This window comes from Salvelinus alpinus, chromosome 27 (genome assembly GCF_045679555.1).
Source record: "Salvelinus alpinus chromosome 27, SLU_Salpinus.1, whole genome shotgun sequence".
NCBI classification, from domain to species: domain Eukaryota; kingdom Metazoa; phylum Chordata; class Actinopteri; order Salmoniformes; family Salmonidae; genus Salvelinus; species Salvelinus alpinus.
Genome location: NC_092112.1, coordinates 39,583,458 through 39,608,269, shown reverse-complemented (window position 1 = coordinate 39,608,269; position 24,812 = coordinate 39,583,458). Strand labels below are relative to the sequence as shown.

The 24,812-nt window shown below is 42.3% G+C and overlaps 1 protein-coding gene and 1 long non-coding RNA gene across 10 annotated transcripts in view; one reads left to right on the top strand and one right to left on the bottom strand.

Annotated features, from left to right (window-relative positions):
- myt1la (myelin transcription factor 1-like, a) overlaps window positions 1-24,424 on the top strand; it is a 49,342-nt gene extending 24,918 nt beyond the window's left edge. For 2 of the 9 annotated variants that reach the window (XM_071370631.1, XM_071370630.1), the window contains exons 7-23: window positions 678-1,820; window positions 3,870-4,004; window positions 4,654-4,744; window positions 7,679-7,789; window positions 8,123-8,349; window positions 9,338-9,585; window positions 14,395-14,628; window positions 15,559-15,707; window positions 15,831-15,899; window positions 16,066-16,128; window positions 17,520-17,618; window positions 18,480-18,701; window positions 18,863-18,954; window positions 19,070-19,173; window positions 19,473-19,616; window positions 20,618-20,680; window positions 21,489-24,424. In XM_071370631.1, coding sequence (XP_071226732.1) covers window positions 678-1,820; window positions 3,870-4,004; window positions 4,654-4,744; window positions 7,679-7,789; window positions 8,123-8,349; window positions 9,338-9,585; window positions 14,395-14,628; window positions 15,559-15,707; window positions 15,831-15,899; window positions 16,066-16,128; window positions 17,520-17,618; window positions 18,480-18,701; window positions 18,863-18,954; window positions 19,070-19,173; window positions 19,473-19,616; window positions 20,618-20,680; window positions 21,489-21,629 — 3,335 coding nt within the window. In that variant the 3' untranslated portion in view covers window positions 21,630-24,424. The remainder of the gene's footprint in view (window positions 1-677; window positions 1,821-3,869; window positions 4,005-4,653; window positions 4,745-7,678; window positions 7,790-8,122; window positions 8,350-9,337; window positions 9,586-14,394; window positions 14,629-15,558; window positions 15,708-15,830; window positions 15,900-16,065; window positions 16,129-17,519; window positions 17,619-18,479; window positions 18,702-18,862; window positions 18,955-19,069; window positions 19,174-19,472; window positions 19,617-20,617; window positions 20,681-21,488) is intronic. The other 7 variants (XM_071370634.1, XM_071370633.1, XM_071370632.1 and 4 more) reach the window with 7 other exon arrangements.
- On the bottom strand, window positions 18,811-20,149 carry LOC139556553 (uncharacterized). Its single transcript, XR_011671143.1, has 2 exons — window positions 20,005-20,149; window positions 18,811-19,493 (listed from the first exon to the last, which is right to left on the bottom strand). It is a non-coding gene; the product is annotated as an uncharacterized lncRNA (long non-coding RNA).
- Window positions 24,425-24,812: the final 388 nt, after the last annotated feature.

Below are 24,812 nucleotides of genomic sequence, written 5' to 3'. Positions count from 1 at the left end.
ATTCGCGGGTTGTTAACCATTTGTTTTACATCTTGTTCAGTCATGTTTGTTTTTTTGGTGTTTTTTTTTAGAACCCTGTCTACAACATCAAAGTATTAAAGGGGCAATCAGCAGTTGAAACAATAACAAAGGTTCCTCCCTGACACTGTTTCAGTAAAAAGCTGAGGGATGGGGTTGGTGTAATGTAACCACTCTCAAATGCAGAGCTAAGGATGCAAGGACTGAACATCCATGATATCAAAATTATAGTTTTAACCATGTTTTAAGACTACACAGTGTTTGTTTACATTTACTTTGTTTACAATCATTGGAGTAAAACAAGGTTATATTTTGGATTCTGATGGTGTACGGCAGTTGAACTAAGCTCATGAGGCATTTTCTAAGTTATATTAAGACATAAGTCCAAAAACGGACGTAGCAACTGCAGATTGTCCTTTAAATCTCTCTAACATAATCAATTCAATGTGATCATTAATATCCAAACCAATATACATTAATACATTGAGGCCATTTAAGGGCTTAGTAGTCAGTAAACATCACATAACTGGCATAAATGTTTTTGAAAAATGTTGAATATTATATTAATATCCCAAAGAATTAAACTATGACGGGCTAGTTCTTCATCTACCCAACTATAGTAAGGGCTGAAAGGTCTATCCTTCCTTTCCTGACCACAGAGAACCGGCACAAAAATGGCGGACAATCAAAGCATCACCCTACGGGACAGAAGGATAACATCAACAACAGCGCCCCTGGCCCTAACGTCGGCCCTAATGGTGAAGAGTATGAAAACTATGATGAGCTGGTGGCCAAGTCCCTTCTCAACCTGGGGAAGATCGCAGAGGACGCCGCCTACCAGGCCATGACCGAGTCAGAGATGAACAGCAACTCCTCCAACAGCGCCGGCGAGGACGATGATGACGATGATGATGACGAAGAGGGCAACGAGCGCGGCGGGGGCAGGAAGGGCAAGCTGAGCGTGGATCTGGACAGCGACGTGGTCAGGGAGACGGTGGATTCGCTCAAGCTGTTGGCACAGGGCCACGGCGCTGTGCTCCCCGACGATGGCTACCCAGAAGGCGCCGGTTTGGAGGATGGCAGGCATCCCAATGGGCGACCCCACCACCATGGCGTCAGGGGTCAGGCTGAGGAGAGCGAGGAGGAGGTGTGCCTCAGCAGTCTGGAGTGTCTGAGGAACCAGTGCTTCGACCTGGCCCGCAAGCTGAGCGAGACGTCGCCTTCCGACCGCCTTGGACACCCCGGCCTGCAACACCACCAGGCCCATCAGAACCACCACCCTAACCAGTCCCACCACCACCTGCAGCATCAAACCGTCCACCATCACCACCAGGCTCAGCACCAGCCTCCGGCTCAGGCCCACCACCTGCCCAGGTACGAAAGCTGCCAGGAGGGCCAGCAGCCAGACGAGCGTGGGTCCCTGGAGCGCAGCTACTCGGACATGGTCAACCTGATGAAGCTGGAGGAGCAGCTGAGCCCGGCCTCCAGGGGGGGCTACTCGGCCAGCTGCCACCAGGACGGGGACGAGGACACCACATCGGTGGCCTCGGACCGCTCGGACGAGGCCTTCGACATGACCAAAGGCAACCTGTCCCTGCTGGAGAAGGCCATCGCCATGGAGTCAGAGCGAGCCAAGGTCATGAGGGACCGCATGGCCTCGGAGGGACATCATATGGTGGCCCGAAGGGACAATCATCATCACCACCACCACGGCGAGCACAGCCCCAGACAGAGCAGCGGGGCGGAGGAGCGCAAGTCCAGAATGCACCACGATGGGTCAAAGAGAGCATACTACCCTAAAGGTAACCACTCCCTGAAAATCTCAACACACCCATTCACGACATGTCAGCTAGTATCCTCACCCTGTTGTGTACAGTATTGATGATCCACACAGTGCTAACTGCATTTCAGTCAAACTGGACCGCCTCTATATTTAATTAACACTCAAAGGCTAACAGGCCCTGGCCTACTGATAGTGTTTCAACAGGCACCAACAGGCCCCACAGTAACAGACTTACGTAACATCAAGCAGTGTAACTGACGTCTTATTTCGCTCATGAATCTAATAACATTGGACGTTTGCTTGACCCCTGCCCAGTAGTTCAGCTCCTCGCTGGGAGTAGACGGACACATTTCCCCTGGCTGGTCTCAACGCTGCATATCGCAGTGGCAGCAGCAGCGTCGACTGCAAGCTTATGTTGTTAAATAGGCCGGCATGCTAACATCAGAGGCTTGGCTTGTCAGGCATGAGTAATGGCAATCTGCAAGGCCCGTTAGGACAGCAAATCTCATCTGCGGGATTCCATCCACGGCCTATTTCTTTTAAATCCACTCTGATACACACCCCCACCGCCTGTGGGAGTGAGTCGTCCCGTCTCTGTGTGTGCATTTATTAACCCATAAGAAAGCTTCAAAGCAGATCAGTGGGTAGCGTTTCAGACAGGGTCATTACGTTAGCATCAGGGGGGTGGCGGTGGCACATGGCGTTCATGATTGTTGGATTGTGATGCTGTGTTTTGAGTGACATTCCAATGGACACAATGGACGTTGATCTAAAAGTGAAATACTGCAGATACTGGTCTGCTCTGGTTGAACCAACGGTGACATTTTAGTAGTTGAAATCCAAAGCCATTTGAAGTCATTTCTCTAGATAATTCTGCCCATTGTTCTAAGTCTCCAACAACACGTCTTGCCATCAGTAGCCACAGACCATTGAATGGCACGATTCAAATTACTATTAATAAGGACCACCCATCGTCGGTTATCACAGATATGTACTGTAATGGTATGTAATTATCTTCCATTAGCATAGGAAGCTAGTGGGGGGAATTCTCAAGGAATAGGATTAGTATGCATAATTTCAGTCTCGAGAACATATAGCTGGCTATACTATGTGTATAAGGCTCTGGTAGAACCCTACAGATCTGTCGACATGCTATTTGTTTTTTCCAATAGCCATAATAACATTATAAAAATCTATTCTCAATGAATCATTTTAAATTCAAAGTCTTCATCATCAAAGGAAGGGACTATGGCCTTTTTTCTAATGTTGCCATGGGGTCGGGACTACTGATTAGAATTTCAGAATAAAAACATTTTGGGACAATGCTTATACACACATTCTGTGCTCAACGTGGTTGGGTTTGTGCCTTGTCCTTGGGGGCACCATTGACGATTGGTGGAGATGGGGGCGATAGCGAGCTCCAGATATACATATGGGAGAGCTACTGATAAGCCAGTTTCACACAGGCTTAGTCATTCTGTGTTATCGCCACAGCGTGTACATTTTTTTATGAAATATGAAATTGCATTTCTGGGGTTTTGGGATTGAACTATTGCACCAATTTTCCTATGTGAGAGTGTGGGGGTGAGGGGGCTTGCAATTACATGTTAAACAGGTGAGAGTAGTCTGCACTCTTAGAAAAAAAGTTTTTCAAAGGGTTTTTCGGCTGTCTCCAGGTAGAACCCTTTTTGGTTCCTGGTAGAACCTGTTTGGGTTCCATGTAGAACCCTCTGTGGAAAGGGTTCTACATGGAACCCAAAGGGGTTATACCTGGAACCAAAAAGGGTTATTTATAGGGTTGTCCTATGGGGACAGCCGAAAAACCCTTTTAGGTTCTAGATACTTTTTTTTCTAAGTGTTTGCTTCTTACCACCTCCTAACTACTAGGGCCAATTTGGGGGGATAATACTGTTAAAAACCGATATGAATTTATGACACTCTAAATGCAGTAAATTAAACAACAGTGTAATGGGATTAATAGCGGTGACATACTGTAGTACCCTGGATGCAATGCTCACCTAGATAGTGAGATGAATTTTTAAAACCCCAATATTGTTCTTCTTGGTAGATTCTGCAAGGGGGGACAAGAAGGAGAGTAAGTGTCCGACACCGGGCTGCGATGGGACAGGCCACGTCACGGGTCTCTACCCCCACCACAGGAGCCTGTCAGGCTGCCCCCACAAGGACAGGGTGCCACCAGAGAGTAAGTCCCATTGAAAACGTCTTATGTCCTGCTTGGGGAGATTGGATTGAGCATTGCCCTCCCATCGCCTGCATTTTTTTAGTTGGATCTCATTTTCTGTTGAGTTTCTGGGTAACTCTTTTCCAGCAATTGCCCTTCAATGGTTCTCGTGTTGGGTTGACACATGAGGTCGTCTTCCGATCAGCATGGGGCCGCGCTCCCTTTCTTTGCTTTCACCCTGCTTGATCACTGTTCATGCCTGCATGCAAAGTAATGTCTCCTCCATAGATCAGACACCTAATGGCGTGCACATCGCTTTGTGAGACTACTTACGTGAACCAGAGCGTACCTCTAACTCTGCTTCAGTAAAGGACATAACGTACTATGTAACATTCGTTAGTACAGCTAACGTCTGCCTAGATACCGTTTTCAATCCCACCTGATTGGTCGATCAAGATTCTGCCGAATGACTAACAACATGCCCAACTACCTCTGAATGCTGCTTGATGGAATCCATTCTTTTTCTGCTGTCCGCATGAGCATCAACATTACATTTTAACAGTGCATGCCACTTTCTCTGCTCACTACCTAATAATAGTTGAACAATAACCACTGACTCTGGGTGCTCCTAACCCCTTGCTGTCTCTCACCTCTCCCTGTCTGTCCTAAGTTCTTGCAATGTATGAAAATGTTCTAAAGTGCCCTACTCCTGGCTGCTCGGGGCGTGGCCATGTCAATAGCAACAGGAACTCCCACCGCAGGTGAGTGGCTGGCAACCAGGCAGAGCATGCACTGGGAGAGAAAATACAAAATAAAATAGTGGAATCAATGTATAGTCTGATAGAACATAATAATAAAAATGGTATCTCTATCCAGGATCTAAGAAAGAGAAAAAAGTATTCAAAACTGGTATATGTGGGGGTGCCATAGGAGTCTGCCACTAGGTACGGTGTGTCTCAGGGTCAGGAATCTATTGTCAGCAGATACAGTGCCTTCAGTATTCACAGCCCTTGACGTTTACACATTTTGTTGTGTTACAGCTTGAATTGAGACTTTGTGTCACTGATCAAGACATAATACCCCATAATGTCAAAGTGTAATAAAAAAAAAATGATTTTTTTACTAATCAATTAGAAATGAAAAGCCGAAATAAGTACAGGAGTAAAAATATCACATAATAAGTTGCATGGACTCACTCTGTGTGCAATAATAGTGGTTTTTGAATGACTACCCCATCTCTGTACCACACACATAAAATGTTCTGTAAGGTCCCTCAGTCGAGAAGTGAATTTGAAGCATGTTTTACTCTGTACAGGCTTCCTTCTTTTCTCTCTGTCAATTAGGTTAGTATTGTGGAGTAACTACAATGTTGTTGATCCATCCTCAGTTTTCTCCTATCACAGTCATTAAACTAACTGTAACTGTTTTAAAGTGACCATTGGCCTCATGGTGAAATGACTAAGCGGTTTCCTTCCTCTCCGGCAACTGAGTTAGGAAGGACGCCTGTATCTTTGTAGTGACTGGGTATATTGATCCAAAATGTAATTAATTCACTGCTCGACTGAGGGACCTTACAGATAATCGTATGTGTGTGGTCTTTTCATTTGTTATTCATTTGTAAACATTTCGAAAAACATAATTCCACTTCGTGTGTAGGCCAGTGACATTTTTTATATATTTTTTATTCCGTCTGTAGCACAACAAAACATGGAAAAGGTCAAGGGGTGTGAATACTTTCTAAAGGCACTGTACATTCTGTAGGTACGCAGACAATATCACACACAAGGCATACACTATGAATACACAATGCACACACACACACACACACACGCACGCACACAAACACACACCTCCCTCTCCACCCGCAGTTGCTGTAGGCCATGTTATATAGAACACATCTTGTGGGACTGGCACACACACACACTGTGTAGTCATTAGGAGTGTTGGGGAGCAGTGCATAACAAAATGGAGAAAAAAAATGGAGATGTATAGCTTCTGTGTCTCTCGTTTCTTTCCTCCTCGCTGTTGTCATGGAAACTATGATACTGACAGCAGTCCTTCTGTCAGGTTGTCACATGGTCCTCACAGATTTCTCTGACACTTTGAAATGCATGTGTCTGTATGCGAGTGTGTGTGTGTGTGTGTGTGTGTGTGTGTGTGTGTGTGTGTGTGTGTGTGTGTGTGTGTGTGTGTGTGTGTGTGTGTGTGTGTGTGTGTGTGTGTGTGTGTGTGTGTGTGTGTGTGTGTGTGTGTGTGTGTGTGTGTGTGTGTTACGGGGCTGGCCGTATAACATTTTTATTTCACGCATGGATATGAAATGATTAGGAGACGCCCCCGGCACCATATTTGTTTCACACACAAAATCAGCGACGGTTTGTGAGAACGACTGATTTGTATGTGTATGAACAGCCTGGTCTCATAAACTAGACGTAACATAGTAAACGTAAATCAAATCAAATTAGTATGATATGTTACGTTTGGTATGGTTACGTAAGACAGAATGTTACTTAAGACAAAAATATAGTAGGATGGTTGGGCGTATAACGCAAACGTCTAGCAACCCAAAGGTTGTGTGTTCAATTCTGATCACAGGTAACTTTAGCATTGTAGCTAATTAGCAACTTTGCAATTACTTACTACTTTTTAGCTAGTTTGCAACTACTTAGCATGTTAGCTAACCCTTTCCCTAACCCTAACCTTTATCCGTTAACCTAACTCCTAACCTTAACCCTAACCTTAACCTTAACCCTAACTTTAACCCGTAACCTTTAGCCAGCTAACATTAGCACCTAGCTAATGTTAGCATTAGCCACCTAGCTAACGTTAGCCACAACAAATTGGAATTCGTAACATATTAAATGTTTAGCAAATTCGTAACATGATGTACAAATTGCAATTCTTTACATATTGTACCAATTGGAATCCGTAACATATCATACAAAATGAATGATGGACATCCACTAATTAATACATACCATTCAAAACTTAACATATCATACTAGTTGAAGTGTCCCGGATTTACATTTACTATGTTTTACTATGAGTCCAGTTTCGTTTGAAAAACTACTCTCATATACTGTAAGAGGTGCAAATGTGAGGGAGAAAGGGGAATAAAACGAGGGGAAAATAGAGGATGAGGAAGCAAGAGGGGGAGAGGTGAGGCCGTACAGTAGCTAGCATTGTGGTGAATCAGTTCTCCCCACTGTGCCTACCCAGAATGCCTGAAAAGACTGAGGTATATAGCTAAGAGGATCTCTCTGAAGCTCAGCAGCCTCTCTCGCCCAGGCAGCCAATAACATGTATCTGCATAGCTCCGGCTTTGCAATTAAGAACTAGGCCATAGAAAATACATAATTCATATGTGGGGCCCCATCGTATAGTAAAACATTTGCAATTCTGTTTAAATCAAACCAAATTTAGTTGATTGACTGGTTGTGTCTGTTATCGGTGAGGCAGACTGTGTAGGTGTGTGGGGGGGGGGGGTACATGTCTGTGCAAGTGATGTCTGTCTGTCTGTGTGTGTCTGTGTGTGTGTGTGTGTGTGTGTGTGTGTGTGTGTGTGTGTGTGTGTGTGTGTGTGTGTGTGTGTGTGTGTGTGTGTGTGTGTGTGTGTGTGTGTGTGTGTGTGTGTGTGTGTGTGTGTGTGTGTGCTCTGGCCAATTAGGCCTCACTCTGTTTTGCGAATGCTGTTGCAGTCTCTCGGGGTGCCCCATCGCTGCTGCAGAGAAGATGGTTAAAGTCCAGGAGAAGCACATCCCATGTGACGGGGGCCCCAAGTCCAACCAGGCTTCAGACCGTGTGCTGAGGTACTCACTCACACCCTCATCACATGACCACCACTCCCCCAGCCTCCCCGCTCATCCCAGTGCATTCCTGGTAGCCGTGAATGTAACCTCTGACCTGCATCAATCTCTCATACCTCATATAGACGTAGAAAGGGAGAACATACGGTAACATCATGTACATTCTACATACAATAGACAGGACATAGCCGACCGTGGTAGCTCTCATGATTTTGCTCTTACAAATGAAGTCCCCCTAGTGGTTCAGTGAGGACGTACACCATGCAGTCAGACAGTCAGACCGCTCTCACCGCGTGTACACAAACACGCCCCCCCCTGTCCATGGTTATCTTCCAGGCCAATGTGCTTTGTGAAACAGCTGGAGATCCCACAGTACGGTTACAAAAATAACGTCTCCACCAGCACGCCGCGCTCCAACCTGGCCAAGGAGCTGGAGAAGTACTCCAAGACCAGCTTCGACTACGGCCAAGGCTACGACAGCCAGCAACACGTCTACGGTGGGGGGAAGAGAAGCCTGGTCCCCAAGCCCCAAGGACGGGACTTCTCGTCTAAGGCATATGATGGTAGGGAATGACTGCCTATGCACACTCACGCATGCACACACACACACATGCAAGCACCCATGTTGGCACACGCATGCAGGCGCGCACACACACATGCACAAACACAGACAGGAACACAAACATTACTCCCCGGTTCTAGAGCACTGCTAAGACAATGAGGTAAATGTGTTGAATAACTCTATGCAACACATATACAATGCAAAGAAACGATTGAAATGTGTATTCCTAAAACCTCATTTTTGAGGCTATATTTAATCTCCATCAATTTGATACTGCATGGCATAGTTCATATTAGATGGAACAACCCCAATCCGGATTGGAGATAAATATAGAACACAGCACATTTCCTTGGCCCTGATGCATGTTCGAGCTGCTGGATGCAAGGTTTTTCTCTCTCCCCGTAGCGTGGAGATGCTTTTAGGGCAGGTTTCTGGTTTCCCCCGCTCGCTCACACACTCTGCTGCCTACAAGCCCTTACTGTGAAGCCCGTATTCACTTGTCGCACCGCTCCCATCCCTCTCGCTCGTTGCTCTCTCTCTCTCCCTCCTAGCACTCTCCTCGCGCTCTCCATCTCTGTCTCCCTCGCCTCGTTCTCCAACCAAGAGCACAATCATTTGCTCTGGTACAGCATTCACCGTGGAGCAAACCATCCACTGGAAGACTTCTCTGTAGGTGTTAGAAATGATCTATCTACCTATCTTTCTATCTATATCTATATATACAGAATGTGTATATATAGATATATATATTCTTTACATTTTTCTATATTTCATGTCTTTCTATACATCTCAGATTTTTTTTTTAATTGGCGGGGCCAAAATCTGGCCTTCGGCGTAATTCTGTGTGACTTTATCTGTGTACTGTATGTGTGTGTGGGTGTGTGTGTGCATGGATGATGTCTTGTCCCTGATGGCTGCACTGTATGTGTATACCATATGTGTGTCTATATGTCTGTGTATGATCTGTATGGTGTGCTCCCTCCCTGCAGCCAAGCGCTACTGTAAGAGCCCAGCCAGCAGCACAACGAGCAGCTACGCTCCCAGCAGCAGCAGTCTGAGCTGCGGAGGGGGAGGGGGCGGCAGCAGCGCCAGCAGCACCTGCAGCAAAAGCAGCTTCGACTACACACACGACATGGAGGCTGCCCACATGGCCGCCACGGCCATCCTCAACCTGTCCACGCGCTGCAGGGAGATGCCCCACGGCCTGGGAGGCAAGCCCCAGGATCTCCTCTCCCAGGTAGGGAGGACTACCTCCAGACTCATGCTCACACTCACCCGGCAGGCTCCAGCTCCGCCTCTGGGGCGTTGCGTAGCTCTCTCTTGCTTTTTTTTTCTCTCTCTCTCTCTCTCTGTCCAACATCCCTTCTCTCTCTTTATCTCTCTCTCTCTTTCTCTGAGCCTCTCTTCCCTTCTCTCACTCTGTCTTTCCGCCCTCCTTTTCTGTCCCTCTTTCTCCCTCACTGCTCTCGCTCTCTTTCTCCACCCCTATCTTCCTCCCTTTCAGTCTATTTATTTCCCTTATCTTTCTCCCTTTAGGTCTATTTATTTCCCCTATCTTTCTCCTTTCAGTCTATTTATTTCCCCTATCTTTCTCCTTTTCAGTCTATTTATTGCCCCTATCTTTCTCCTTTCAGTCTATTTATTTCCCCTATCTTTCTCATTTCAGTCTATTTATTTCCCCTATCTTTCTCCTTTCAGTCTATTTATTGCCCCTATCTTTCTCCTTTCAGTCTATTTATTTCCCTTATCTTTCTCCTTTTCAGTCTATTTATTGCCCCTATCTTTCTCCTTTCAGTCTATTTGTTGCCCCTATCTTTCTGCCTTTCAGTCTATTTATTTCCCCTTTCTTTCTACTGTTCAGTCTATTTATTTCCCCTATCTTTCTCCTTTCAGTCTATTTGTTGCCCCTATCTTTCTGCCTTTCAGTCTATTTATTTCCCCTATCTTTCTCCTTTTCAGTCTATTTATTTCCCCTATCTTTCTCCTTTTCAGTCTATTTATTTCCCCTATCTTTCTCCTTTCAGTCTATTTATTTCCCCTATCTTTCTCCTTTCAGTCTATTTATTGGCCCTATCTTTCTCCTTTCAGTCTATTTATTTCCCCTTTCTTTCTCCTTTTCAGTCTATTTATTTCCCCTATCTTTCTCCTTTCAGTCTATTTATTCCCCCTATCTTTCTCATTTCAGTCTATTTATTTCCCTTATCTTTCTGCCTTTCAGTCTATTTATTGCCCCTATCTTTCTCCTTTCAGTCTATTTATTTCCCCTATCGTTCTCCCTTTCAGTCTATTTATTTCCCCTATCTTTCTCATTTCAGTCTATTTATTTCCCCTATCTTTCTCCTTTCAGTCTATTTATTGCCCCTATCTTTCTCCTTTCAGTCTATTTATTGCCCCTATCTTTCTCATTTCAGTCTATTTATTTCCCCTATCTTTCTCCTTTCAGTCTATTTATTGCCCCTATCTTTCTCATTTCAGTCTATTTATTTCCCTTATCTTTCTGCCTTTCAGTCTATTTATTGCCCCTATCTTTCTCCTTTCAGTCTATTTATTTCCCCTATCGTTCTCCCTTTCAGTCTATTTATTTCCCCTATCTTTCTCATTTCAGTCTATTTATTTCCCCTATCTTTCTCCTTTCAGTCTATTTATTGCCCCTTTCTTTCTCCTTTCAGTCTATTTATTTCCCCTATCTTTCTCCTTTCAGTCTATTTATTGCCCCTATCTTTCTCCTTTCAGTCTATTTGTTGCCCCTATCTTTCTGCCTTTCAGTCTATTTATTGCCCCTATCTTTCTCCTTTCAGTCTATTTATTGACCTTATCTTTCTCCTTTCAGTCTATTTATTTCCCCTATCTTTCTCCTTTTAGTCTATTTATTTCCCCTATCTTTCTCCTTTCAGTCTATTTATTTCCCCTATCTTTCTCCTTTCAGTCTATTTATTTCCCCTATCTTTCTCCTTTCAGTCTATTTATTTCCCCTTTCTTTCTCCTTTTCAGTCTATTTATTTCCCCTATCTTTCTCCTTTCAGTCTATTTATTCCCCCTATCTTTCTCATTTCAGTCTATTTATTTCCCTTATCTTTCTGCCTTTCAGTCTATTTATTGCCCCTATCTTTCTCCTTTCAGTCTATTTATTTCCCCTATCGTTCTCCCTTTCAGTCTATTTATTTCCCCTATCTTTCTCATTTCAGTCTATTTATTTCCCCTATCTTTCTCCTTTTCAGTCGATTTATTTCCCCTATCTTTCTCCTTTCAGTCTATTTATTGCCCCTATCGTTCTCCTTTCAGTCTATTTGTTGCCCCTATCTTTCTGCCTTTCAGTCTATTTATTGCCCCTATCTTTCTCCTTTCAGTCTATTTATTGACCTTATCTTTCTCCTTTCAGTCTATTTATTTCCCTTATCTTTCTCCTTTCAGTCTATTTATTTCCCCTATCTTTCTCCTTTCAGTCTATTTATTGCCCCTATCTTTTTCATTTCAGTCTATTTATTTCCCTTATCTTTCTGCCTTTCAGTCTATTTATTTCCCCTATCTTTCTCCTTTTCAGTCTATTTATTGCCCCTATCTTTCTCCTTTCAGTCTATTTATTTCCCCTATCTTTCTCCTTTTCAGTCTATTTATTTCCCCTATCGTTCTCCTTTCAGTCTATTTATTTCCCCTATCTTTCTCCTTTCAGTCTATTTATTTCCCTTATCTTTCTGCCTTTCAGTCTATTTATTTCCCCTAACTTTCTCCTTTTCAGTCTATTTATTGCCCCTATCTTTCTCCTTTCAGTCTATTTATTTCCCCTATCTTTCTCCTTTTCAGTCTATTTATTTCCCCTATCTTTCTCCTTTCAGTCTATTTATTTCCCCTATCTTTCTCCTTTCAGTCTATTTATTTCCCCTATCTTTCTCCTTTCAGTCTATTTATTGCCCCTATCTTTCTCCTTTCAGTCTATTTATTGTCCCTATTTTTCTGCATTTCAGTCTATTTATTTCCCTTATCTTTCTCCTTTCAGTCTATTTATTGCCCTTATCTTTCTCATTTCAGTCTATTTATTGCCCCTATCTTTCTCCTTTTCAGTCTATTTATTGCCCCTATCTTTCTCATTTCAGTCTATTTATTTCCCCTATCTTTCTCCTTTCAGTCTATTTATTTCCCCTATCTTTCTCCTTTTCAGTCTATTTATTTCCCCTATCTTTCTCCTTTCAGTCTATTTATTTCCCCTATCTTTCTCCTTTCAGTCTATTTATTTCCCCTATCTTTCTCCTTTTCAGTCTATTTATTGCCCCTATCTTTCTCCTTTCAGTCTATTTATTGCCCCTATCTTTCGTGCTTTCTTTATTGCTCTTTCAATCTGTCAGACTACATTTGCATTATATCTCTGACAAAATGGGGATATTATATCTTCCTTACTGCCACCCTGAGTCAGTTCTAGTGAAAAGTGGGCCCTTGTCTGAGTCAGTTCGAGTGAAAAGTGGGCCCTTGTCTGAGTCAGTTCTAGTGAAAAGTGGGCCCTTGTCTGAGTCAGTTCTAGTGAAAAGTGGGCCCTTGTCTGAGTCAGTTCTAGTGAAAAGTGGGCCCTTGTCTGAGTCAGTTCTAGTGAAAAGTGGGCCCTTATCTGAGTCAGTCAACAATGAGTCAGAGGCCTCCTCCACAAGGTTAGGTGTCAGATGCTTTTCTATGCCATATTATTTAGGCTTTGCTGCTTTGCTTATTACAGAATAATGCAGTCTGACCTGGCATCCTGTGATTCTGTGTGTGGCACATTCCTTGCATTATGGGGTACAGCCTGCTCTAAAGAGCGACCAATTTGGCAAAATAATTTGCTGTTTGACCTGGAGTTTTAATTTGGGATCACCCTGCAAAAAAAAAAAAATCCTAAATATATACAGTATATATATATATATATATATATATTTTACATTCACAAGCCATGTCGTGGGTCTTTCTAAAACTACTTGCGGGCCGCAGTTTGTTACCTCATTAAATAGCTAGCTAACAACCTGGTAACTTTACCAGTATATCCAAACATTTGGGGACAGAAAGAAAGGAAAGGGGATAGCTTCTTGAGGAGCTCAATGGTCATGGCAATGAATACATGTCAGATATCTTGCATGTCATCATCACAAACTTGACATTCTTAAAGAGACAGTGCACAATATTCAATGCAATGCATCTCAATAGGAAAATAGTGCTTTTACACAATGTGGAAACCTAATATTCCACGAATGACTTTTTAATTTCAATGACAAGTATTTGTATCAACGTTTTAGCTTTCTTTATATCAACAAATGTATTTACATGGTTACATTTTTTTTTTTTAATCTAAAGCACAACATGTGCTTCAGAAGTAACTAGAATTCACATAGGCTATATCTCAGTAGATACAATAAAAACGTATTTTCTGGTGCTCCTAAATTTGATGTTATGCTACCAATGGTGCACCGGTGCTACCAATATATATTTTTAAATTTAGAGCCCCGGTGCAGGGCACGCACAGCCATGAGAGCAGTATAGTATCTAACACTGTGAGACAAAGAGATGCATTGGGCGCGGTGGACTGGAGCCCTTGGCTTTTTAAGACAGCCTGGAATGGATCAATGAGCATTTCAGTTGCCGCTCTCTCTCTCTCTTGCTCTCACACTCCCTCTCTTGGTCTCTTTCTAGTAATCATGCCCCCTGTGCAGAGGCAAGAGAGAGTGACCTCTCTGTGAGGACATGGTCTTGCTCTGGCGCAGTCTGTCTCTGTGTGCACCATCGTCATCATCATCATCATCATCAGAGAGCCGCGGGGATATTCCCTGTGTTGTACATTAATCTCCTCTCCACCACAGTGCGGGCTGCAGAGTGGGCCAAAGAGGAGGAGTAATTAGTCTCTCCCTCGCTTTCTCTCTCTGCTTCTCTCCCTCTATCAACCCTCTCCATTCTCTCTCTCTCCTCTTTACCTCCTACAATCTATTTATCGTGCTCCCTTGCTCTCTTCTCCTTCTCATCTTTCTTTCATTCTATTTACCTTACTCTCCCCCTTCTCTCTTCATCCCTCCCTCCATCTCCCTCTCTCTGACAGAGTCCTGATGGGGACGTGGATGACAACAGTACCCTGGACCTGAGTGTGAGCCGTGGGCAGCCTGGGGGTCCTGAGGGGAGTGGCACGGTGCTGACGCCCCTGCAGCCCATGTCCCCCCAGCGCCAGGCCCTGCTCAACAGCAGCCGCTGCTACCAGATGAGTGAGGCCGACTGCTGGGACCTGCCGGTGGACTACACCAAGATCAAGCGCATCACTGACGACGATCACAAAGAGGTATGGGGAAGGGCCGCAGCATTATGGGTAATGTAGTTATGGGGTAATGTGTTTTTTGTGTTCAAAATTGAAATCTATTGAACAGAATAGTCCTCTATTATATTCCAATGGTCTCTTGCAGTGGAGGCACAATTCAAAGGTGGCTTATCCAGAAAATATTTTACTCTCTGCGAGTGTTCAATATTCCTTAATGAGCCATAGACCGGCAGCACACAGGTAATGGTGATTTGATTTGGGGGGTATCCAGTATCCACTGATAGTCTTTCACTGACATCTAGTGGATGCTACCGGTACTGCATTGACTCAATGAGTGAATCTCAATTGTTTTCCTTGATACCTCACATCCTCCCTCATCGTCTCCTTCCCAAAGCACATTGGAGCAGAAGATCTGAGGTTCCTCCCCTCTGAGAAGGAGGAAAGGAAAGAGGAGAAGTGGAATCAAGGAAATACATTTGAGATTCACCCAGTGACTGATTGACGCACACAATTGTGGATTCGTGGTTTGTGAGATACATTAAGGCTCAGCAGCATTATATAGTTAGTGCCTGATAGATCATCTTTACACGTTGCACTTTGAATCTCTGCTATTACACAAAGCAACCCATGCAGTAAATTGATACACTTGCAATGTCAGATGAAAAAGCTTGAAGTTGAAGGGGTGTAGTCGTAACCGTGATTGGGTTTGCTAATAAGGCATGGATGAAACATTTTGAGGGGGGCATGAGCATTGAGATTGAGGGGAGAGGGTTTCTTCGGTATTGCTTGATACCAAGAAATTGGATCTTGCTGAGTAATTGAAAAAAAATGGGGATGTGAGATATGTGGGATGTGAATATGAGTACGAATTGTAATCGTGTACTAATTGAACAAATGTAGGATGTGTGAATATGCCAATGTTATGGTCATAGGCTACCTGATGACATGATGTAGTCTTCCTTTTTTTCATCCCTCCACCAGGTCGATGACCTGGACCCATTCCAGGACCTTCTGGATGAGCAGCACTATGGAGGGGACGTGACCATGCCCAGCCCCAAACACAAGTACTCCGTCTGCAAGGAGGGCAAGAAGGAACTCATCACGTAAGACCAAAACAAGCTTATTTTGTCATCCCCTTTTTACTACTTGACATTCAGTATACCCTCTTTACCTAGCGACCATTTTCCACATCTGATGTTATCATTGTATGTCTGTGTGTTCTCTAGTCTCTCAAACTGCCAGTTAGCTGACAAAAGCATCCGCAGTATGATGACAACCAATGCCCAAGACCTCAAGTAAGCATAACCCTATTTCTCCAGTGTCTCTGATAGAGACAATTGTGCATTCTATATTTTAGTCTTTACGTAGCCTAGCAGACCAATAGCCTGATAAGTGTTGATGCTGTCAGCTTTGGTATTACCCTGTCCCCTGTAGTCACTCTCCTTGTCCCCTCTGTCCCAGGTGTCCCACTCCGGCATGTGACGGGTCTGGACACATCACTGGGAACTACGCCTCGCACAGGAGGTAGCTTGCAACCCATCATAATGACAAAAAGCCACGCAGGATATTCAGCAGCCCCTAACATTTCAGATTGTAGAAGACAGTGATGCATAGATACATATACAGTATATTACCTATTTTGTAGTGCATACCTGACAGTTGTATTGGTGTGTGGATTGTTTAGACTTCTCTGTTTTCAGTTTCACTGAGCTCTGATAGTCATTTGTTACCGTATATGCATGTATACTACCGTTCAAAAGTTTGGGGTCACTTAGAAATGTACTTGTTTTTGAAAGAAAAGCACTACTTTGAGAAACAGACGCCTCACTAGTCCTCAACTGGCAGCTTCCTTAAATAGTACCCGCAAAACACCAGTCTCAACGTCAACAGTGAAGAGGCGACTCCAGGATGCTGGCCTACTAGGCAGAGTTAAAAAGAAAAAGGCATATCTCAGACTGGCCAATACAAATAAAAGATTAAGATGGGCAAAAGAACACAGACACTGGATAGAGGAACTCTGCCTAGAAGGCCAGCATCCAGGAGTCGCCTCTTCACTGTTGACATTGAGACTGCTGTTTTGCGGGTACTATTTAATGAAGCTGCCAGTTGAGGACTTGTCAGGCTTCTGTTTCTCAAACTAGACACTCTAATGTACTTGTCCTCTTGCTCAGTTGTGCACCGGAGCCTCCCACTCCTCTCTCTATTCTGGTTAGAGCCAGTTTGCACTGTTCTGTGAAGGGAGTAGTACACAGTGTTGTATGAGATCTTCAGTTTCTTGGCAATTTCTCGCATGGAATAGCCTTCATTTCTCAGAACAAGAATAGACTGACGAGTTTCAGAAGAAAGATATTTGTTTCTGGCCATTTTGAGCCCGTAATCAAACCAACAAATGCTGATGCTCCAGATACTCAACTAGTCTAAAGAAGGACAGTTGTATTGCTTCTTTAATCAGAACAACAGTTTTCAGCTGTGCTAACATAATTGCAAAATGGTTTTCTAATGATCAATTAGACTTTTAAAATGATAAACTTGGATTAGCTACACAACGTGCCATTGGAACACAGAAGTTGCTGGTAATGGGCCTCTGTACCCCTATGTAGATATTCCATTAAAAAGAAAATCAGCTGTTTCCAGCTACAATAGTCATTTACAACATTAACAATATCTACACTGTATTTCTGATTAATTTGATGTTATTTGAATGGACAAAAAATTTGCTTTTCTTTCAAAAACAAGGACATTTTTAAGTGACCCCAAACATTTGAACAGTAGTGTATAGGTTACATGGTTTGTCTTGAAACCATCTGATACCAACTTTACAGAGCTATCATTCTGAAATGTGATTTGTCTTTTGATGAACTGCAAATGTACTGATGTTGTACTCATACTCTTAAGATGGTAGTGAACTGCACAAGACCTTTCCCCTCTAGTCTGTCAGGCTGTCCACGGGCGAAGAAGAGCGGGATCAAGATACTGCACAGCAAGGAGGACAAGGACGACCAGGAGCCAATTAGGTGAGGGTTGGAACGGATAGTAGTATAGCATCTTGGTAAATTTGTCAACATGCAGATGTAGGATCTTAATTTGAGCCAGTTTGCTACAGCAGGAAAATAATCCCGCAGCAACAGGAAATGTGAATTATTATGTAGATTATAATTAATGGACATTTTTTGTAGGGTTTAATACATTTTTCACAAGGGAAAATCAGGTCTGACATTTTAAAGTGAAAAGTACAAACTTTAGAAGCCTTTTTAAACCTTGAATACACTGCAAGCTTGCATTTCCTGCCATGCAGGAAAATTCTCAGCAACAAAAGAGTGATCAAATTAAGATCCTACATCTGTATTCTCTTGAAGTCATAGTCATGCATTTCCCCTCTGATTCTCTACAACCAGTGTAGTACACCTAGTGGGTACAGTACAGTAAAGGTTACCTTTCCACCACTTAAGGAATGCCATAATGTTAAGCGCATATGACCTTGCCGCAAATCATCTAAAGTTCACTATGTGTCCTTTCACCAATCACCTCCCAATCTCTGCACAGCTGTTGCTGCCACCTCTATCCCTGCGAGGTTCACTGGATGTACCATCATCATTAACATTGCAGTCATAATTAACACTGACCTCTCCACTGCCGGGGTGGATCGGCCCGCAGACACACTGTGCTAGTTCTAATCAGCCCAAATGTCACTCTGAAGGACAATGTAGAACCACGAGTAAATGTCTATAAACCGGAGACAGTTTTCATTAGAGTAGCTAATCTTTTTCTAGTTGTCTTTGTATTGTGTGGATGACATTTACCAGGGACAGGTGTGCTGCAAGTGAGGAGAGCGAGGTCGTGACCTGACTGACCTTTGTGACCCCTCCTCTCCGCAGGTGTCCAGTCCCAGGCTGTGATGGACAGGGTCACGTGACGGGGAAGTACGCGTCCCACCGCAGCGCGTCGGGCTGCCCCCTGGCGGCCAAGCGGCAGAAGGATGGCTACGTCAACGGCTCCCAGTTTGCATGGAAGTCCGGGAAGACAGACGGCATGTCGTGCCCGACCCCGGGCTGCGATGGATCAGGACATGTCAGCGGGAGCTTCCTGACCCATCGGAGGTGGGTGGCGCTCTGCATGGCTCTGGTGTAGATGTGTCTACATGTAACTGTGTCTAAATGTAACCAAGTATTGGATCAATAATGTAAATTATGGTTGAGACCAGCAGGGTTGGAGTAATATGATTTTATTCACCAGTCGTGTATATGCCTTTTTTCCTCAGTCTTTCTGGTTGCCCCCGTGCCACCTCAGCCATGAAGAAAGCCAGAATGACTGGGGTAGAAATGTTAACAATCAAGCAACGAGCAAGCAAAGGTAATAACCAGGCACAAATACCAGTCAGAATGCCCCTTGACTATGCCACTTCCTGGTTTTATCAAAACATATTCGAGCTGAATCCACAGTGCATTTTATGTTTCCCCTTTTCTAGGAATAGAAAATGATGAGGACATCAAACAGCTGGATACAGAAATCAAAGATCTAAACGAATCAAACAATCAAGTGGAATCAGACATGATCAAACTTAGGACACAAGTAAGGTTCATGCATCACTTAATGGAGATTCATTCATTAATTATTATAGGGCAATCAGTCATGCTAAATTTGGGCAAATTTTGAAACAGGTTGCTGGATTAAAAGCTTAGATCAAATGCATTTAACTTGATTTTGATGTTTCATCCCCCCAAGTAACTGTGATATGACTAGCGCAGTACATTTTTAAGGATCCATAAGAAGTCCCTCCGTTGTCAGACAGAACCCGCTGTTGTCAGTTGTCAAACAGTCAGTCACTCTGGTTCATCAACTTCAATGCATTTCTTTCTCTCCTTTCCCAGATCACCACTATGGAGACTAACCTGAAGTCCATAGAGGAGGAGAACAAAGTTATTGAGCAGCAGAATGATTCCCTACTGCATGAACTAGCCAACCTCAGCCAGTCTCTCATCAACAGCTTAGCTAATATCCAGCTCCCACATATGGTAAGTACCATCACAACTTAGCCTACAACAGTTACTGTCGAACAAGCACTGTATCAAGTCGAACTAAGATGCCGTAGGAATCAAGAACGGGTTTATGGGGAAATAGGACGTGGGGTTAGGTAAAAAGGCTATGTTGTCAAAGATACTAGATGGCACACTTGAAAGCATGCCACTTTGACGTTCCATGATTGCAAGTGTTGAAACCCAGGGCCATTTGGAGTAAATTAGTCAACGTAACATGAGTGAAAACAAGACATGGTCATATCATGGTAGTGGCTTTTTCCACTCATTCTACCAAATTGGATATGTTTATTTCCATATTGATTGTTTGTTGATGCCATTTAAACAGAACACATAAAGAATTCGGGGGAAAAAATACATCTCTTACCCTGTTATGTGCTTGAAAAATCATTGCAACACAAGGGCCGACTGCAATGACATAGTTGGGTTGTTTCATCTGCTGCTTTCTGTTTGTCACTTGTTTTCTCAGCTGTTCATATGCTTCTGTGCTACAACACTTCCTGTAACAGACTAATAATCTAATAATCCCCCCCACCCACACACACACACTCCCCCCTGCTTGGTTTCAGTTGAGAAATAAATCATGGCTGCCTTGACGTGTCATGTGCCTGCATTATCCAATTACAGCTCTTGCGTATGAATAAGAACAGGGCTGATTGGATATTGCTTGATGTAAAAGGCACCAAAGTTGCTTAGTAATGAATGAAATCTCTCCCTCTGAATATGGCTCCCTGTTGTCCAACCATTAATGTGAGGGGATCACGTTTTAGTAGGGTTATAAAGCATTTTGCTAGCCTGGAACCATTTCTGTTTGTGTTATAGCCAACTGCTATAGTCATTGTTATGCCAAACGTCATGAAAATAACTATTAGCAAGAGAGCACAAAAATATCTGCGACCAGGCTAGAATTTTGCTCCCTTTTTTACAGCAGGCTAATAGAATTATATCTATCTCTATTCTCTTCACACCTCTTCCTGTAGAAACCGATGCCACAGAAAGAGGCCCCAGTTAAACATAGCTGCTGTTTACAGATGCCCCACAGAGTAAGAGACTCCTTTTCATAGTCTAATTATTATCCGTTTCTTCTGCACTATCATCTCCTCCCTTAAGTCTTCCTCCTATACTCGTGAACACTCTCTGTGGTGTTTATGCATCACAATTGTCCATACATGTTGCTGCGTTATACGACGATTCAATGGTTTGGTCATATTTAGAGAGACGTTTTGTGGCTTCTTAGAAGAATTTTGTTGCTGACAAGGAAGTGGCCGTGATGGAGTAACACCACGAGCCATATTTACACAGTTATAACACAGTCACAGTCAAGGAAGCGAGTATGTTCAGTCTGCTATTGCATATTCAATGGCTGTCTGTCTGTCTGTCTGTCTGTCTGTCTGTCTGTCTGCTCATGCTACTGTTACAGTGTGTGCTCCTATCTGAGAAATGGCTCCCACAACTCCTACATCTCACTAGCTGCACACATTATATTAGTTTATTTATGTGATGTCAGTCATAATTTTGTCTCCATGAGATAAGCATCAACCATCATGCCTTCTATGAGTTGCTAAAATCAATCTACACGGACTTTGCATGTTTTGGAGCTGCGTTAGGTCAACTGTAGTGTACATAGGACTATGTAAATGGTTACATTTTATGAAATTGATGAAGTATTGTATACACCCCAGTGCCCATACTGTCCTTACAATGTTTGCAGCTGTCAGTGTCCTTCCCTGAACAATTTCTCTTTCCCTCCCTTCCCTTCTCTTTGAAAGAAAATGAATTGATCATCAATATGAAATCCGACTGAATTGCGTATGTACCATTTTCCTCATTGGAGTCTTTTTCCCCTCACAGGAGCCAATGAATGAACACAACTTTGATAGTTATGTGAATACTTTGACAGATATGTACACCCATCAGGACCAATACCAGAGTCCAGAGAACAAGGCCCTATTGGAGAACATCAAACAAGCGGTGCAAGGCATCCAAGTGTAGTAGCCTATCTACCTGCGAAAAAGGCACTGTCAGAGGCTAAATCAAATGATGTTAAAGCAACGAAAAAGGGTCAAAAGAGAGAATGGATCAGGATTTTTTTTGCTGCTGTAAATTACCATCATGTTTCTTTTATTACACTGTTATGCTCTGAGCTCCATGGTTATGATATTTTTGCCTTGCTTTAAAAATAGTTCCCAATGGCAAAAGTTTAAAAGAACATACACGTTTTGTACATTTTCATATGACCTAATATAACGCGATGTACTGTTTATAGCTGCTAATGTATGCACATTTTTGTGTATATGTATTTATTAATTGTACGCTTGTTTCATTCATTATTTGAACGCTTATTGATAAAAAGGACTAAACTGAGTCCCATGGGTCGGGAGCCAGATGAGGGCAATGTGAGGAGCAATCATTTTTAGATAAGCGTTTCTTTTTGTGATTTAATAGAATACAAAAAAAGACCTTTGGTGTGAAGATTGTTTAATGGATGTAAATGTATCGATTTTTGTAACAATGTTTGAAAAAACTCTTTGTCTTCAGTGGTCTGTGTGGAGACTAATAATAATGTCTATGTTTAAATAAAGTACGAGAAGAAACTATGTATAAATATGACAAATTTCAAGCATCATGAGACGGAAACTAAGTGGTGCAACTCCCATCATCTAGAATGGACTGTACTTCATTAAGTTAGAAATAAAAAGTCTTAGTAATCTGTGCTGTTAAACTATTTCCATTTCAAACACAGAGCGGGATGACCAATGGCTATGGGAAATGTAGGAGACAATCTAGCGTGACTAATTTATTTTAATCGTAAATCTTATTGAATAGCTAGTAGGTCAACTTATCAGCAATATTGGTATAACAATGATTAAATCACTTGTTTAGATATGGGATGCAATCTATATAGAAAAAAAAGTTTGGGTATATGCAATTTCTTATAAATAAAATTAGCAGAGCTGATAAATCTTTTTACTAAATGTAAATGTATTAAGTTTTGTATAAATCTTTTAATACAATCATGTTTTCGGGATTCATCATGCGGCGATCAGTTCCAAAATGAAAGATGGATGAGTTTATGAGTTTCGTTCTCTCATGTTCGATTTTGCACAGGAACACCTTTGTTTTGATGTTTTGATTGAAACTTAGAGGTACTTGAAGGGTCAAATTGATGGTCAGAAGTTTTGTAGAAAAGTTATCTTTATAAAGGCTGATTGATGCGCTGGACTTACAGGGTCAATGTCCCCCATTTGTCATAGTATATTATTGCACTTGTTCAGTAGAAATGTCTTTGCAATCATGCATAGTATGTGTCTGAGCCACACAACATGACACGAGCTAAAGATTGCTTTCTGATTCTGTCCTAAAAATGGATCTATTGGTAAAAAACTTTATTGATATCTATTATAACAGCAAAGAATAACGGAAGTGATATTGCTAATAGTGGTCCACGATTTACTAGCGTTTCTATGATTGATGACAATTTCATGAGGAAATTGCTATCCCTTTCTATGAGACACCCTCAATAAATGTTTTCATAGTACTTAAAAACACCATTATAATGCAATGTGAGTGTCAATGTCAGCCCCCTATAATGCCATAACCTTTTAATCATCAGCCAACTGCAACAAATCTACCCTTACATAGTATTTACTTATTAATAATTACATTTCCTATACAAATTGGCATAACCATGTGACATGCACTTGCTGAAGATGACTCTAATAATGGATTATAAATGTGTTCTTAATACAGTTTATTGTGCATGCACATCATGGGGAGTATGTCCCAATTATATCAATACATAGAGATCATTATTTGAATTTAAACGACTGTATATGGCAACAGTATCTAAGACGTACTGTCCTTGGAAGTAGCCTAGAGTGTGAAGTCCAGGACTGCGTTTAGACAGGCGGTCCAATTCTGATATTTTTTCAAGTAATTGGTCTTTTGTACCAATCACATAGATCTTTTCACGTCAGATCTTTTCGGGAACTGATCTGATTGGTCAAACGACAAATTAGTGAAAGAAATATCAGAATTGGGCTACCTGTCTAAATGCAGCCGCGAGACTTAGGGCTGAGTGAGTCAAGTTCAATTCAGACATCCCTTCTAGATAGTCAACATGAGGGTGCTATAGGCTTAGCTAGTCATTGACCTGATCTCACACTTCAAAGCATCTCTTTGGACCTCCTACTAGACTTGAGGTCCACATTCCATATGACTCCATATGCCTGTGTCTAAAGCTTTGTGTCTGCAGCTTTTTGCCAATAAAGTAACGCTATAGATAGATCGACAGCTTGTACTATTTTCTTTAGTCAATTATTCTTACTGATACAAAGGAAATGGGAATTTTAAGCACAAATGTCCTACTCACCAACAGTCAGTACATATTGTAATAACAAATGTAAAAGGTTATCTGTGATTATTTACATAGAGAACACTAACATGTCACATGCTAGAGTGCAGAAGAATTTTCATATGAATATTTGTGAATTCATCAATCGATTAAACTGCTACAATTACGATTTATTTTGAGTAATGCTTTGATGAAAGGATTTTATACAACATTAATTTCCTTCTATCCTTTCCCCTGTGCCCTCTCTCCCTCTTGCAAACTTTCCAACTTAATTTTGGTACCACATGGCATGATTTTTGTTGATCTTTAATTTTGTATGTTTAAGATCACAAGTTGCTGTGATATTTCATTTGAAATTGTGAAGTTTGTACGATTTTTATCACGCTGGTGTTGACATCTCTTACTCTGAATAAAACTTGTGTTGCAACACTAACTTGTATTGTTTCCTCAAATGATTGCCTCACATATTAATGAAAACACGAGAAGAGAAATAATCCAAGAACATACTTAGCTGCAGAGTCACTGACATGACTTTGACTTTAACAGAGCCAGCAAGCATCTGTAGTCTATCCTCCTGTCCTGAATGACAACAGAAGAGGAACTATGTTATTGTGAAGTCCAACTACCGTGAGAGAAAAAAAACTATAGACAAACAAATGTTAGGGCCAACAAATCATAAACCACCCACAAAAAAGAAAGGGATTCACACAATTTACAAAATACGATATAATACAAATATACACAAACACAAATGATAAGAGACATGAGTCAAAAATGGCTCATGACACATGAGGCAGATCAGCAAATATATCTGATATGTT